General features: G+C 40.0%; 1 protein-coding gene across 2 annotated transcripts in view; it reads right to left on the bottom strand.

Annotated features, from left to right (window-relative positions):
• Positions 1-18,112, bottom strand: part of flr (actin-interacting protein 1 flr) — a 278,566-nt gene that overhangs the window by 19,221 nt on the left and 241,233 nt on the right. For both annotated transcript variants that reach the window (XM_071687385.1, XM_071687376.1), the window contains 2 exons: positions 11,086-11,244; positions 10,767-10,856 (listed from right to left, as the gene is read on the bottom strand). In XM_071687385.1, the coding sequence (XP_071543486.1) occupies positions 10,767-10,856; positions 11,086-11,244 (249 nt within the window). The remainder of the gene's footprint in view (positions 1-10,766; positions 10,857-11,085; positions 11,245-18,112) is intronic.

The following is an 18,112-nucleotide window of genomic DNA, read 5'->3' on the forward strand; positions in this document are numbered from 1 at the left end:
AGGTCAAAAGGAAGGTGCAAAGGTTGAAAAAGTGGACAAATGAGACTTGGGGTGAGGGAGTATCATCAAACTTTAGGGAGGATAAAAAGATTATTTTGAAGGAGGTAAATAACATGCGATAGACAACAGAACAAATGGGAACATTGGTGAAGGAGGCAGGGGGGAAGTGATAACAGGAAGTGATGGAGTGAGTATTTGATTACTTTGTTGAATGTGTTTGATGATAAGAGTGGCAGATGTAGGGTGTTTTAGTTTGGGTGGTGTGTGAAGGGAGAGGGTCAGGGAGAATGGTTTGGTTAAGAGAGAAGAGGTGGTGAAAACCTTGCTGAAGATGAAATCCAGCAAAGCTGCAGGTTTGGATGGTATTGCACTGGAACCTATTAAGAAATGGGGTGACAGTGTTGTTGATTGGTTGGTAAGGATATTCAATGTATGTATGGACCATGGTGAAGTGCCTGAGGATTGGTGGAATGCATGTATAGTGCAATTGTACAAAGGCAAAGGGGATAAAGGGGAGTGTTCAACCTACTGAGGCATAAGTTTGTTGGGAATTCCTGGAAAATTGTATGGGAGGGTACTGATTGACAGGGTGAAGGCATGTACAGAGCATCAGATTTGGGAGGAGCGGTATGGTTTCAGAAGTGGTAGAAGAGTGTGGATCAGGTGTTTGTAGAAAAATGTGTGTGAAAAATATTTAGAAAAACAGATGGATTTGTCTGTGGCATTTATGGATCTGGAGAAGGCATATGAGAGGGTTGATAGAGATGCTCTGTGGAGGGTATTAAGAGTATATGGTGTGGAAGGTAAGCTGTCAGAAGCTTCACTGATGTTCCCATTATTTATTATTATCCACATCCAGGCCCCACAGACCTTTCCATGGTTTACCCCAGACGCTTCACATGCTCTGGTTCAGTCCAGTAACAGCACGTTGACCCCGGTATAACACACATTGTTCCCCTCCACTCTATTCCTTGCACGTCTCTCATCCTCCTGTATGTTTAGACCCCGATCGTTCAAAATCTTTTTCACTCCATCCTTCCACTTCCAATTTGGTCTCCTGCTTCTCCTTGTTCCCTCCACCTCCGAGTGCTCATCATCCTCGAAGGCTCAGATTGGGGTGTCTAAATGTGTGTGGATGTAACCAAGATGAGAAAAAAGGAATGAGAGGTAGTATGTTTGAGGAATGGAACCTGGATGCTTTGGCTCTGAGTGAAACAAAGCTCAAGGGTAAAGGGGAAGAGTGGTTTGGGTGTTTTAGGAGTAAAGTCAGGGATTGGTGAGAGCACAAGAGCAAGGGAAGGAGTAGCACTACTTCTGAAACAGGAGTGGTGGAAGTATGTGATAGAGTGTAAGAAAGTAAACTCTACATTGATATGGGTAAAACTGAAAGTGGATGGAGAGAGATGGGTGATTATTGGTGCCTATGCACCTAGGAATGAGAAGAAAGATAATGAGAGACAAGTGTTTTGGGAGCAACTGAGTGAGTGCGTTAGTAGTGTTGATGCACGACACTGGGTTATAGTGATGGGTGATTTGAATGCAAAGGTGTGTAATGTGGCAGTTGAGGGAATAATTGGTGTACATGGGGTGTTAAGTGTTGCAAATGGAAATGGTGAAGAGCTTGTATATTTGTGTGCTGAAAAAGGACAGGTGATTGGGAATACCTGGTTTAAAAAGAGAGATATACATAAGTATATGTATGTAAGTAGGAGAGATGACCAGAGAGCATTACTGGATGACGTGTTAACTAATAAGCATGCGAAAGAGAGACTGTTGGATGTTAATGTGCTGAGAGGTGCAACTGGAGGGATGTTTGATCATTATCTTGTGGAGGCGAAGGTGAAGATTTGTAGAAGTTTTCAGAAAAGAAGAGAGAAAGTTGGGGTGAAGAGAGTGGTGAGAGTAAGTGAGCTGGGGAAGGAGACTCATGTGAGGAAGTACCAAGAGAGACTGAGTACAGAATGGAAAAAGGTGAGAACAAAGGACGTAAGGGGAGTGGGGGAGGAATGGGATGTATTCAGGGAAGCAGTGATGGCTTGAGCAAAAGATGCTTGTGGCATGAGAAGCGTGGGAGGTGAGCAGATTAGAAAGGGTAGTGAGTGGTGGGATGAAGAAGTAAGATTATTAGTGAAAGAGAAGAGAGAGGCATTTGGAAGATTTTTGCAGGGAAATAATGCAAATAAATGGGAGATGTATAAAAGAAAGAGGCAGGAGGTCAAGAGAAAGGTGCAAGAGGCGAAAAAGAGGACAAATGAGAGTTGGGGTGAGAGAATATCATTAAATTTTAGGGAGAATAACAAGATGGGGATAGGGGAGAAAGAATACTTCCCACGTATTCCCTGTGTGTTGTATAAGGTGACTAACAGGGAAGGGAGCGGGGGGCTGGAAATCCTCCCCTCTCATTTTTAATTCTCCAAAAGAAGGAACAGAGGAGGGGCCAAGTGAGGATATTCCCTCAAAGGCTCAGTCCTCTGTTCTTAATGCTACCTCGCTAATGCGGGAAATGGCGAATGGTATGAAAAAAATAAAAAAGATGTTTTGGAAGGAGGTAAATAAAGTGCGTAAGAAAAGGGAACAAATGGGAACATCAGTGAAGGGGGCTAATGGGGAGATGATAACAAGTAGTGGTGATGTGAGAAGGAGATGGAGTGAGTATTTTGAAGGTTCATTGAATGTGTTTGATAATAGAGTGGCAGACATAGGGTGTTTTGGTCGAGGTGGAGTGAAAGTGAAAGGGTTAGGGAGAGTGATTTGGTAAACAGACAAGAGGTAGTAAAAGCTTTGCGGAAGATGAAAGCCGGCAAGGCAGCAGGTTTGGATGGTATTACAGTGGAATTTATTAAAAAAGGGTGATTGTATTGTTGACTGGTTGGTAAGGATATTTAATGTATGTATGACTCATGGTGAGGTGCCTGAGGATTGGCAGAATGCATGCATAGTGCAACTGTACAGAGGCAAAGGGGATAAAGGTGAGTGCTCAAATTACAGAGGTATAAGTTCATTGAGTATTCCTGGGAAATTATATACAAGGGTATTGATTGAGAGGGTGACAGCATGTACAGAGCATCAGATTGGGGAAGAGCGGTGTGGTTTCAGAAGTGGTAGAGGATGTGTGGATCAGGTGTTTGCTTTGAAGAATGTATGTGAGAAATACTTAGAAAAACAAATGGATTTGTATGTAGCATTTATGGATCTGGAGAAGGCATATGATAGAGTTGATAGAGATGCTCTGTGGAAGGTATTAAGAATATATGCTGTGGGAGGAAAGTTGCTAGAAGCAGTGAAAAGTTTTTATCGAGGATGTAAGTCATGTGTACGAGTAGGAAGAGAGGAAAGTGACTGGTTCTCAGTGAATGTTGGTTTGCGGCAGGGGTGGGTGATATCTCCATGATTGTTTATCTTATTTATTGATGGGGTTGTTAGGGAGGTGAATGCAGGAGTTTTGGAGAGAAGGGCAAGTATGCAATCTGTTGTGGATGAGTGGGCTTGGGAAGTGAGTCAGTTGATGTTCGCTGATGATACAGCGCTGGTGGCTGATTCATGTGAGAAACTGCAGAAGCTGGTGACTGAGTTTGGTGAACTGTGTGAAAGAAGAAATCTGAGAGTAAATGTGAATATGAGCAAGGTTATTAGGTACAGTAGGGTTGAGGGACAAGTCAATTGGGAGTAAGTTTGAAAGGAGAAAAACTGGAGGAAGTGAAGTGTTTTAGATATCTGGGAGTGGATTTGGCAGCAGATGGAACCATGGAAGTGGAAGTGAATCATAGGGTGGGGGAGGGGGCGAAAGTCCTGGGAGCATTGAAAAATGTGTGGATGTCGAGAACGTTATCTTGGAAAGCAAAAATGGGTATATTTGAAGGAACAGTGGTCCCAACAATGTTATATGATTGCGAGGCGTGGGCTATAGAAAGAGTTGTATGGAGGAGGGTGGATGTGCTGGAAATGAGATGTTTGAGGACAACATGTGGTGTGAGGTGGTTTGATTAAGTAATGAAAGGGTAAGAGAGATGTGTGGTAATAAAAAGTGTAGTTGAGAGAGCAGAAGAGGGTGTTTTGAAATGGTTTGGTCACATGGAGAGAATGAGAGAGGAAAGATTGACAAAGAGGATATATATGTCAGAGGTGGAGGGAACAAGAAGTAGGAGACCAAATTGAAGGTGGAAAGATGGAGTGAAAAAGATTTTGAGAGATTGGGGCCTGAACATGCAGGAGGGTGAAAGGCATGCAAGAAATAGAGTGAATTGGAACGATGTGGTATACCGGGATCGACGTGCTGTCAGTGGATTGAACCAGGGCATGTGAAGTGTCTGGGGTAAACCGTGGAAAGTTCTGGGGGCCCTGGATGTGGAAAGGGAGCTGTGGTTTTGGTGCATTATACAAGACAGCTAGAGACTGAGTGTGAACGAATGTGGCCTTTGTTGTCTTTTCCTAGCACTACCTCGTGCACATGTGGGGGGAGGGGGTTTTCATTTCATGTATGATGGGGTGGCGACAGGAATGAACAAGGGAAGACAGTATGAATTATCTACATGTGTATATATGTATATGTCTGTGTGTGTATATATATATGTATACGTTGAGAAGTAAAGGTATGTATATTTGCGTGTGTGGACATATATGTATATACATGTGTATGTGGGTTGGTTGGTCCATTCTTTCGTCTGTTTCCTTGTGCTACCTCGCTAACGCGGGAAACCCACATCCATAGGTAGGGTATATGAAGTGAGGGGGGGGTTTTCATTTCATGTATGATGGGGTGGCGACAGGAATGAACAAGGGAAGACAGTATGAATTATCTACATGTGTATATATGTATATGTCTGTGTGTGTATATATATATGTATACGTTTCATGTGTATGAAGAATGCAAGTTATGGGAGGATGTAGATGGAAGAGTGGTATGGACGGGATTGAATGAAAATTATCAGGGAACATTGAAAGAAGGATACTCAATCCTGATATCAACAATAGTATGGGAGGGTGTTACAGAGCATGGATTGAATGGATCAAGAATAGTTTCGGTGAAGAAGAGACCGAACTATGAAGTATGCATGGCTGTGTATATGCACTTGTGAATACGAAGACTGCAAGGTGAGGATGAAATGGATTTATGAAGAAATTTCAGTGGCTATGTATAAATGGTTATGAAAAGGAAAGAAAGGTGGTTGTAATGGGTGACATGAAGGTGAAGGTAGGATGTGATGAAACTGGCAAGATAGTTGGTAAATGGGGAGTGCCTGAAATAAATGAGAATGGCAGTTACCTTGTGGATGTCTGTGCTGAGAAGGGTTAATTCCTTGCAAGCATTCTTTTTTTGGCACAGGATGATCCAGAGGTATACATGGATGAGAAAAGATGCAAGAGAAGAACAAGACAGTTTGACTGGCTATAAGGCAGTGAATGAAAGGCAGTGCAAGATGCTAAAGTTGTGAGAGGATTCTTTGGAGACAGATCATTTCGCAATTCTTGTGAGGATGCAGATCAGGAAAAAAATGAAGGTATGGTGCAAGGAAGAATGGAGAAGTAACAGAAGGTAAGCGAGATGAATCAGAAAATTTGCAAGTAGTATGAAAGGAAGGTGCCCAAAAGTTTAGATGGAAGTGCAGTAAATGTAGGAATGCAGTCAAGTGTGAATGAGGTGTTTAAAATGTTTAAAGAACGACTATTAAGGGTTGTAGAATGAGTAGTTGGACACAAGATCATGAGATATAGAAATAAAAAAGGAAATGCATGGTGGATGGATGAGATTAACTTTGCAAGTAGAAGAGAAGAAAAAGGTGTATGACAGATTGCTCTAAAATTTACCAGAGGAAGTTCAGCGAAGCAAGGGGGGAAGAATATAACGTGTAAGTGGAACGATAAGCTGAGAAAGGAAAGCAACGAAAGTGTAAATGAAAATTTTGGCAGTTGAAGGAAAAGTCTAGGGAAAATAAGAAATTGTAATGGCAGGAGGTGAAAAAGGAAAGAGAGGGATGTAAGAGTGGAAACGCTAATGTGAGAAGTAAGGATGGGGAGTTGCTGAAACAAAAGGAGGAAGTGGAAAGAATATGGATAAAGTATTTTGAAAAACTAATGAATGTGAGAAGATGGGACACCAATTGTTATATGGAAGTAAAAGGATTCAAGTGCTAGGGCCTACAGCAAGAAGGGAGGTAAAAAGGGAGATAATATGGCTGAAGTAGGAAAGGCACTTGGAGTGGATGGAATTATGGATGAAATGCTGAAGTACGGAAGAGAAAATGTAATAAAGTCGATGCATTTGATATATAATTTAGCACGGAAACATAAGGATGTGCCTGTGGACTGGCAGAAAGCTACTATTATTCGTTTATTTAATGGAAAAAGTGCTAAGGATGTATATGGCAATTACAAGAAAATAAGTCTGTTAAGTATACAAGGAAAAGTGTGTGCACGGAGATGGATAATAAGTTATGCACACAGTAGTTTTAGAAAATGCAGAGAATGTGTAGATCAGATTTTTGAGGAAAAAATTATTGGAAAAGTACCTAGAAAGAGGTAAGAAACTTTATGCAGCCTTCATGGATCTGGAGAAAGTGTATGACAGAGTCGAGTGGAAAGCTTTACAGGCTGTGTTCAGGATATATGGGGTAGGGGGACAACTGTTGGATGGTGTGATGGTTTTCTAGAATAGCAAATTCATGTTTAAGAGCAGATGGAGAGATGAGCAAAAGTTTCAGTACACATGTGGGTGTGAGGCAGAGCTGTGTGATGTTACCATGGCTTTTTAACATTTATATGGATGGAGTGATAAGATATGTGAAAGCAAAACTAAATAAAGGGGAAGTAGAGATGTACTGTGGCTAGTGATAAGCCTGTTTTCATATGATACTGTATTGTTTGCTGACAGCGAAGAGAAGTTGCAGAGGGTTGTAAGTGAGTTGAATGATGTGTCTAAGTGTAGGCAATACAAGGTAAATGCGAGCACAAGAGGTAAGTGGGTTGAATGATGTGTCTAAGTGTAGGCAATACAAGGTAAATGCGAGTACAAGAGGTAAAGTAATGGTGTTTGAAAGGAAAGGCAATAGAAGGTAAATGCAAGTAAGAGAGGTAAAGTAATGGTGTTTGAAAGGAAACAGAGTGAAAATATAGGATGAAAAACAAAAGTGTACTAAACCGTGTTATATATATGGGGGGAGAAAGACTTGAAGAGGTGAGAGAATTTAAGTATTCAGGAGCTATCTTGGGTAAGTTTGGTGAGATGCAAGGAGATATAGGGGAGAGAGTGGTACTGGGTTGAAGAGTCACTGGATCCCTTAACAGAATAATGGAGGGTAGAGGTTTAAGTATGGAAGTGAAAAAGGGACTAAGGGATAGCAAAGTTCTCCCAACCCTGACCTATGCAGCTGAAACATGGACATGGATGAGTCATAGTGGTTAAGAACCAAAGCTGTGGAAATGAGCTATATGAGGGGAGCATGTGGTATGACAGAATGACTAGATGGAAGGAAGAAAGAAATGAGTAGGTGTATGAGAGTTGTGGTATGGCAGTTTATGAACTGTGGAGCGATAAAGTAGGTGAAACTCAATACTATGTGGTGGTTTGGGCATGTGGAAAGGATGCAAGACAGAGAGTTTACAAGGAAAGTATATGACAGTACAATTAAAAGAGCTGGTGTTAGAAGAGGACCACCCCTGATAAGGGGAAATTGAGAGGAAGAGTACTGGAGGGATAGAGAAATGAGGGAGGAACGCATGGAATGGTGTATGCGAGGGAGGCATGCAAGAACAGGAATAAGTGGAGACTCCTTTGCTGTAGCCACCCCCTTAATAGGAGTTCCTGGAGGAAACAAGCATCTGAGATATAGATACATAAATAGATATAGATACATAAATAGATAAACAGATAGGCCATAAACAAATTAATCAGCCACAGTGACATAACACACCCATGCTGCAGACCAAGATTCTCCTGGAACAACTCACTCCTCTCTCCTACTCCTTGTAAACATGCCTTACACTCTTAATAAAATCTTCACACTGCTTCCAACACCATATATTCATAAGACTTCCACAATGCATCTGTATCAACCCTATCATATGCTTTCTCCAAATCCATAAATGTCACATTCAAATCGTTCTTTTTCTCTAAGTATTTCTTACACACAATCTTCAAAGCAAACAAATGACTCACATTTCCTCTACCACCCTGGCAACCACACTGTTCCTTGCCAATCTGATGCTTTGTACATGCCTTCACTCTGTCAATCAACCCTTTCCCATACAACTTACCAGGTACTCTCAACAAACTCATACCTTTGTGGTCTGAAGATTCATCTTTGCAAGGAGGGGGTATTTTGATAAGTTCAAAAAGCTTCATGGTTTCCATCTATTTGAGTGTATTTGATTTAAGCCATTTCTAGAATAATGCAGATGGTTCATTTACACTTTTTCAGTCACAGAGAGCTGCAGCATATGGTGCTGCAGTATAATGTGTATTGCATGTGTTTTGCCCTTTGCATCACGTGACCAAAGCGTCATTTAAGTTCTCCTGGTACCAGTGGTGTTGAGAAGTGTAAGACCATCACCAGTGAGGTTAAAATGGATGTGCTAAATTGTTATGAGAGGCCAGACTATTCTGGAAGAAAATGCCTTCGAGAAATGTATATTTCCCATGAAGAAAAGACCAAACAAGAAATCAAAGTTGCCAATGATCACCTTACCTTGCTAGAGGGGAAGCAAAGCCAAGGATGCTTTCAAGCACCAACCATTAATGGTCTACCATTCAGAAAGTCTCACAGCTCCCAAGGGATATGTAATTTAAAGGGGTGGATAACAGATAAAATTTTCTGCGATTAATTTGCTTCAAAGCTCCATGTGGAGCTGATCAAGGATTGTGCATAAGAGAATATAAGTTTCAAGATTCTCTTTCCTATTGCTAATACTGTTGGTCATGCCCCTTCAAAAGAGGAACTTAGTTGAAAACATTAAAGTAATCTTTCCTCAATGGAACAGGGGGTGATATCTACTGTCAAGGCCTCCTATTTATGGAGAACATTTGTAAAACTCGTGAAGGCTACAAAGAAGGACTAGATGACTGTGTAAGAATTCTAGTAGTCCTTTACCATCACGAATGCAATCATGATCATCAGTGAGGCCTGGAAGGAAATCAGCATTGTTTGCACAAGTGTGGTAGAAGCTTTGCCCTCAGTATGTTCATGGATCCCAAGGTTTTGATGTTGACACATAAGTATCAAGAATGCATGCACACTTTGATGAAGTTGAGAAGGGTGAGTAGCTAGAACCTCGTAATGAGGAGCTCTTGAATAAAGATTACTTCAGCTGGAGAAGGAATGCCATGAGGAGGTGGTAGCAAAAGCAAGGGGAAGTTGAGCAAATGGATTCTCTTACTAGCAAGAGGTTAGCAGAAGCACTTCACCATAATGACCTTGGTCTCACAATATCTGACAAGGAAGACACAAACACAGAATACAATTTAAAGGTGACCCAGAATGTTCTAGTGCTATAACTGTCATTACCTCATTTATATAGAGTTTTGGTGCACCTGGTTGGTGTTATGGGACTCCACCTACTTGTGGTTACACCATGAGTGAAAAGTCATCTTTGCTGAAGCTGCATCATTGACAATAAAATTCTGTCAAAGAACTTCACTCCAAAGGAGTCTATATTTTTTCTGCTACTTGCAGTAGTGCAGCCTTGAGCTGAGTAACACTAGAACTCTCACAGAAATTGGTCCCGGTTAAATTATAAATAAATGAAAAAAAATAAATGCACTGGTTCCTTTTATCATCAAAAAGGTCTCTGGGTAATCAGGTCAGATTGCAACCAATAAAACTGGCAATATCACTCTTATCACTGGTTAACAGAAAAAATGAGCATCTTTATTCAGATCATCTTGACTACAGACAGGAAGGACAAGCAATGTCTGACTTCCATTTTTTTTAGAAAGAAATGTAATTATGGTATCTCTGGTGGAAGGTACCCATATGGGAGGTATGGCAGTGCCTGAGGTTTAGTGATCTGTTATGGCAGTTATTACAAGCCAAATATTGGCATAACTATTCTGTTTCACATATCAATTTCCCATCAAAGTTTGTGTCTAGCCCACCTTCCTGCAAATGAAAAATGACTAGCCATGATCCAGCATGTGGAGCAAAATTGTAATATAACAAACATTTTGAAAATTCTGGTGTAAGGAGGACTGGTAAGAGAGAGGTATGGTAGTATGAGGAGTACGTATGAAAGAGCTAAAGAGGGTGTGCTGATACGGTTCATATTCAGATGAATGAGGAAAGGATGACTAAGATGAAAAACACAAGGAGAATGTATGGAGTGACAAAATCCTTAAGTGGTCATGGCATGAACATGCAGGAGGGAGCGAGGCAAGCATGGGACACAACAAACACAGCAAATTGGAGTGACGTGGTATACATAGGGTGATGTGCTCTCAATGGACTGAAATAGGACATATGAAGCATAAAATACTAAGCAGAACCTGGATGTGGACAGGAAGCTGTGGTTTTGAGGCATTATACATGAAAACTAAAGTGGAAGTGAGTTGATGAGGCCATTCTTCATTTGCTCCTGATGCTACCTCACTCTTACAAAAATTGGCAAATAAGTATGAAATTTTTTTTCTAATTCAAGTAATGGTTAGCTGGATATATTTCATCCATATACACACAGAGTACAGAAAAAATAAAAGTAAGTTTTCTTAACTACCAGAAGAAAAGAAATTTATAAGGGGAGTGAATCTCTATAAAAGTGGAAATATTACTGTAACCTACCTTTCTATTTGCATCACATGCAACAAGATACTGTTTATCTGGAGAGTAGGCAACATCAGTTACTGGTCCAAGATGTTCCAAAGTAGTTTTCTGCAATTAGTCAAGTCAGGCTTCATTTTCTTCAATTATGCATTATAAGCATATCCAGAATAACTCCTCTTTTGCCATAAACAACAAAATTACTACAAAATCTATCAAAAAAATGCAATCTATGGTCACATATGACAATATATATACAGTGAAGTTTCTGTTGAGAGGGCAAATTATTTATAAGGTTATAATTCAAAACAAAACAGTAAATGTACTAAGTAGTACAAACCTCTGTTAATGTGTTACCACTGAGTGTATACACATGGATGAGGTTGTCAGCACCTCCTACAGCTACCTCATTATCATCATTACAAGAAGCTGACACACAAAGGCCATCCCAACTAATGGGGAAACTGCCAACCTTCTTTTCATCACATATGATACAAATCTGTAAGGAAATACTGAATCAATACATATACAAAAAAAGAAAAGAAAAAAATCAAATATACAATGTACAGTCACTCAACCATTCACTGAATATATGCTGGGTTAGTAAAATTACATGGAAATTCTTTTGTACAAGGACAATTTCTTAAGACCATGGGCTTCAACATACCACTTTCATTCTTATATCAATTCAATTCCTTAAATTGGAACCCTCATAATAGTAACAAGAATTTTACCGATAGTTTACTGTAAGGAATGAGAGGAAAGAGATGTGTGGAAGTAGGTAGTATCCCTCCTTACTGAGCCTGTAAAACTGCTTTTGGAATAGGTGAGGGAAATGTAAAGGAAATGCTGACCATCCAAAGCAGCATTAAAGCAACAGCAGTTAATAAGAAGGGTGAAAAGACAGTAGGTGATCTCTGGTGAAAGGTACAATAATGATAGATACACAAACTTCTGCTGATTTTGTGTTCTCAAGAAACCTTACTCAAATCTCAAAGGTACAAAACCAACTTAAATTATGAAAGACATCCTTATGCCTTTGTCCATGGAACCTACTGCAACAAATGTCTGAATTATCCACCTATCAATCTATATCTCTGATGCCTCTTTCCCTTACGAACTCCGCTACGGGTGGTGGTCATCTCCATACCATGATCCATCCTTCTAATATCTTCACTGATCCTCTCCTCAGAATATTCCCCGACGTTGTTAGCTGTCTTCCTCTCATTCTATTTTCTTCAAACTTAATCCTGCATATTTTCTTTCCTACTTAATCTCATGCACCCTCTCAACACCAATTTTCTCTGCATCAAGCCATCTCTTCAGTGATCTACCTCTTACTTCTTAAATCACAGACTAACCACCACAGTATGTATCTTCCTGATCAACCTATTGCTGGACATATCTTCTGCACGGCTGTGCCATCAAAAAACATTCTTATCCATGTGCTTTTCTAATGGATTTTTACCAGTATATATATTACCTGTATCTTATCTATCATCCAAAGTCCAAATAAAGTACACAAAAGATTCATCTCTTGTGTCTTAGGCCTATCACAATCAGTACATAAACTTATTTTTTTAAATTCTTACACTGCAGTTGAGATAAAGACCCAATAATGTAAGCTTCTTACAAACTTTTCATTTAATCTTTACCATTCACCAGAGCTTTCAATATACTTCTAGTTTTTGTCTCTCATATGCCTCTACTTAACTTTAACCACTCCATTAATATCCTGAATGAAGTTTACTTCTAAAAATCTACATTCATCCATAACTCATATTACACTGTAATCTTCCATCCCTTTCATAATGTTATAATTTCATTTACAGTCATTTTCAGCAACCTTCCACTATCAGGAAGTTACAGGATGCAGTAAACATGCACTTTTCAGATATGTTAAAGTACTGATAATAGGGATTTTAATCATAAGAAAGTAGACTGAAGCAAGTTAGATTCTTATTGTGACAGGGAGTCAGGGAGACAAAAGATTTTAAAGTGTACATAGGAAAATTTACTATACCAACATGTTAGTGACCAGTTAACTTAGAAAATAGGGACACAGACACCATTGTTACTGAACCTGATCTTCACACACACTTGCATGGATCATGAGAATATCATATATGATGCAACATATGTGTTGAGATGGAAGGAGAGATCGGGGAGAGAGCACTATGGGTTAGAATAGTCATTGGGTCCCTTAACAGAATAATGAAGGGTAAAGGTGTAAGTATGGAAAAGTAGAAGGGATTATGTGACAGCACAGTCCTCCCGACCCTGACCTATGCAACGGAAAAATGGACATGGAATGAATCGCAGGGATCAAGCATCCAGGCTGTGGCAATGCGCTATTTGAGAGGAGCATGTGGTATGACTACACTAAATGAAGAAAAAAATGAAGGGCTGTATGAGAGATGAGGTATGGCAGGGAATGCAAAGGGAATTAAGTGTGGAGTGGGGAAAACAAATTACTTTAAGGGGGTTTTGGCTTGTGGAAATCATTTAAAATAGGAGTTCAAAAGGAGAGTGTATAATAGTACAATTCAAGGGGTTGGTATGAAAGTATGACCACCTGTAACATGTGGAAACAGAGTGGAAGAGTAGTAGCGGGAAAGAAATGGTAGAAGAATGTGTGGAATGGTGTATGTGAGGAAGGCATGAAAGGACAGGATAATTGAAGACTCTTTTGCCATGGCCACCCTCTTGATGGGAGTTTCTGGAGGGAATGGGCATTAGAGATACAGACTGAACTGATGGATACATATAATCACAAAAAAATATGTAATGCTAAAATCTGGCTATATGATAAATGAGGAAGTTAAAAGAGAAGAGGTGAGACAAGACCTATGGAGGAGGCATATTCTTGGAAACTGTCAATAATTTCTATGGGAATACAGACTGGTTAATACAGTATAATAGCCTATAACCAGGGAAGTGTGGTGAAAGGTTCTGAGATAATTACCATAAAGATGTAGGAACATGGGTGCCTCTTGATTCAAGTAGGGAAGGAATGTTAAGAAAGAGGGAAGAATGATTTATTAGATGACTAAAAGCAAAGGATCATCAAGATGTGCAACAGCAAAGATAAGCGTGACACACCTGCAAGCCAACTTTTCCTGACATGACAAAATGGAATGAGGATAGCAAGAAAAGAAAATTTTTTAAAAGATGTTGTGGACAAGACTGGAGAATATCTTGAACTTTTCCATACATTCATCAGGAGTACTCTATCATTCTGCATACATAAGAATCTTAATGTTGTGATTTTCTGGAGGTACTGGAAAATTTTGTAAGAAAATGAAACTGAAGAGGATTGGAGAAAGAACTGCTATTTGGGTAACTACACTAAAGTTAAGGGGTCTTATATGGGAAGCAATTGTGAATGACTAACCACTTTTAGTCATTTTTATGGAGGGTACTGTCAAGAATCTTTTGCGTGAGGATCTTTTGGGAAATGGTGTAAAATACTGTGATGGTGTCTATTGCTACTAGAATCATGCAAGATGGGTTGTCGTTAGGTGAAGCCATCTAAGAAATGCTGTGTGAGGTCAGTGTGTCAAGTGGTGATGGACTGGTTGGGTCTGAAGCCATGTTGTGTTGGTAAGAGTGGAATACTTTGATTCATTCTGTTGTTGAATAGTTTTTCATCCACAAAGTTCAACACTGAAGACAGAAGTATATAAGGTAGCAGTAAGAGGGGCAGCTGGGTAGTTTGCAGGCCATTTAGGATATTTTCTGAGTAACCAGGAGTGGTTGTATATGTTGTAAGTGCTTGGGTTGCATGTGGACCAAAATGTTTCAAGTGAAAGTTTCATATGTTGTCAAGGCCTGTTATTTAGGGGTGAGGGTGGTTTGTGAATGATTTCTGAGTAGTGTCTCTGAGTATGTTTGTATGTTCTTTGGAAGAGAGAAGGGATGTCACTGGAATGGGTCTGAAGCGCTTCGAGAATGAGTCCTGAATTAGTGAAGTAAGAATGTATCTTTATTAACTTGCAAAAAGGCTGGCTGCTGTGTGTCTTATGATTCACTGTGTTGAAGAAGGAGTGCTAATTTGTAGTTTGCCTTTTAATGATTAAGTTGGTGATGGTGTTATTCAGAGTATGGATTTGTTCTCTAATTTCTATAAACAGTTGTTCTGTCTAAGCTGGTTTCTTTGTTTTATGAGGTGTGTAACTTGTGGGAAAGTTTCATTAACATTTCTTTTTATGACCTTCTGGTAAATGCTTTCTGCTGGCTTGTTTGGAGATGGTGATGAAGTGTTAGATAGCATGATTTATGGATGGGAAAGTTTTGTTTCCATGCACTGAATGAAGGCTGGCCAGTCTGCTTTTCTGTACTTTGTTGAAGTCTTTTTGATGCATGTGTGGGTTAAGTAAGCCAGAAGCAGTTTTATTAGGATGGACAGGAGGTCAGAGGACAGTATATGTACCATACTCTAGCTGGTCCATGTCTGTAAGGCGAGTGAGAAGTTTAGCATCAGAGGTTTTGGTAAATGGTATGGTTTGGTGGATGAGTATTATGAGTCCTCCAGCATGTCCTTGCTGGCTGTCTTCTCTTACAATTGTGTAGTTCTGGGAAGGAGTGAGTCCAGTTTCTTGAATGAAGGCTATGTGGTTGTTGTGTTCTCAAGGGATGATTAAGAATTTCCATGAGACTGTTTCTGATACCACTGGTAATGAGTTGCAAGATGTCTAGTTTCTCACTTAAGTTCTGTGCAGTACTAGGATTCGTTTGTGAAGAGTGAGACTAAGTATTCTGTGCTGTTGTTTCATGGGTGTTTGTGTAGGATGATAGGGGATATGTGAAGGGTTTAGGGAGTTAATATCTGCATGGAAGCTGCAAGTCCACCACTCTGTATAGTCTTTTAGGAATGACATTGAAGAGGTAACCCGAGTGCAGTTTAAGCATTTGATGGAGAAGTAACTTTATTTATGAGTGTCTGGCACAGTGGGTAAAGAGTTAGAGCTAATGTTACTGCCTTGGGCTGCAGGAGCCTTCAGCAATTGTGCAAATACCTCTTCATGGTGAAGAGAAGGTTCTTAACGCTACCTCACTAACATGGGGAAATTGCAAATATGTATGATAAAAATTCACACACACACACATACACAGTGACAAAACAAAAAAATAAATATAAAATATATATATATATATATATATATATATATATATATATATATATATATATATATATATATATATATATATATATATATATATTATCCCTAGGGATAGGGGATTAAGAATACTTCCCACGTATTCCCTGCGTGTCGTAGAAGGCGACTAAAAGGGGAGGGAGCGGGGGGCTGGAAATCCTCCCCTCTCGTTTTTTTTTTAATTTTCCAAAAGATGGAACAGAGGGGGCCAGGTGAGGATATTCCAAAAAAGGCCCAGTCCTCTGTTCTTAACGCTACCTCGCTAAAGCGGGAAATGGCGAATAGTTTAAAAAAAAAAAAAAATATATATATATATATATATGGGAGCGGGGGGCTGGAAATCCTCCCCTCTCGTTTTTTTTTTTAATTTTCCAAAAGAAGGAACACAGAATTGGGCCAGGCGAGGGTATTTCCTCAAAGGCCCAGTCCTCTGTTCTTAACGCTACCTCGCTAATACGGGAAATGGCGAATAGTTTGAAAGAAAGAAAAGAAAAATATATAAATATATATATATATATATATATATATATATATATATATATATATATATATATATATTTTTTTCTTTTATACTTTGTCGCTGTCTCCCGCGTTTGCGAGGTAGCGCAAGGAAACAGACGAAAGAAATGGCCCAACCCCCCCCCATACACATGTATATACATACGTCCACACACGCAAATATACATACCTACACAGCTTTCCATGGTTTACCCCAGACGCTTCACATGCCTTGATTCAATCCACTGACAGCACGTCAACCCGGTATACCACATCGCTCCAATTCACTCTATTCCTTGCCCTCCTTTCACCCTCCTGCATGTTCAGGCCCCGATCACACAAAATCTTTTTCACTCCATCTTTCCACCTCCAATTTGGTCTCCCTCTTCTCCTTGCTCCCTCCACCTCTGACACATATATCCTCTTGGTCAATCTTTCCTCACTCATCCTCTCCATGTGCCCAAACCACTTCAAAACACCCTCTTCTGCTCTCTCAACCACGCTCTTTTTATTTCCACACATCTCTCTTACCCTTACGTTACTCACTCGATCAAACCACCTCACACCACACATTGTCCTCAAACATCTCATTTCCAGCACATCCATCCTCCTGCGCACAACTCTATCCATAGCCCACGCCTCGCAACCATACAACATTGTTGGAACCACTATTCCTTCAAACATACCCATTTTTGCTTTCCGAGATAATGTTCTCGACTTCCACACATTCTTCAAGGCCCCCAGAATTTTCACCCCCTCCCCCACCCTATGATCCACTTCCGCTTCCATGGTTCCATCCGCTGCCAGATCCACTCCCAGATATCTAAAACACTTCACTTCCTCCAGTTTTTCTCCATTCAAACTCACCTCCCAATTGACTTGACCCTCAACCCTACTGTACCTAATAACCTTGCTCTTATTCACATTTACTATTAAAAAAGGGGGTGACTGTATTATTGACTGGTTGGTAAGGTTATTTAATGTATGTATGATTCATGGTGAGGTGCCTGAGGATTGGCGGAATGCATGCATAGTGCCATTGTACAAAGGCAAAGGGGATAAGAGTGAGTGCTCAAATTACAGAGGTATAAGCTTGTTGAGTATTCCTGGTAAATTATATGGGAGGGTATTGATTGAGAGGGTGAAGGCATGTACAGAGCATCAGATTGGGGAAGAGCAGTGTGGTTTCAGAAGTGGTAGAGGATGTGTGGATCAGGTGTTTGCTTTGAAGAATGTATGTGAGAAATACTTAGAAAAGCAAATGGATTTGTATGTAGCATTTATGGATCTGGAGAAGGCATATGATAGAGTTGATAGAGATGCTCTGTGGAAGGTATTAAGAATATATGGTGTGGGAGGCAAGTTGTTAGAAGCAGTGAAAAGTTTTTATCGAGGATGTAAGGCATGTGTACATGTAGGAAGAGAGGAAAGTGATTGGTTCTCAGTGAATGTAGGTTTGCGGAAGGGGTGTGTGATGTCTCCATGGTTGTTTAATTTGTTTATGGATGGGGTTGTTAGGGAGGTGAGTCACTTGTTGTTCGCTGATGATACAGCGCTGGTGGCTGATTCATGTGAGAAACTGCAGAAGCTGGTGACTGAGTTTGGTAAAGTGTGTGAAAGAAGAAAGTTAAGAGTAAATGTGAATAAGAGCAAGGTTATTAGGTACAGTAGGGTTGAGGGTCAAGTCAATTGGGAGGTGAGTTTGAATGG

The sequence above is a fragment of the Panulirus ornatus genome, chromosome 3, assembly GCF_036320965.1.
Source record: "Panulirus ornatus isolate Po-2019 chromosome 3, ASM3632096v1, whole genome shotgun sequence".
In the NCBI taxonomy this organism is placed as follows: Eukaryota; Metazoa; Arthropoda; class Malacostraca; order Decapoda; family Palinuridae; genus Panulirus; species Panulirus ornatus.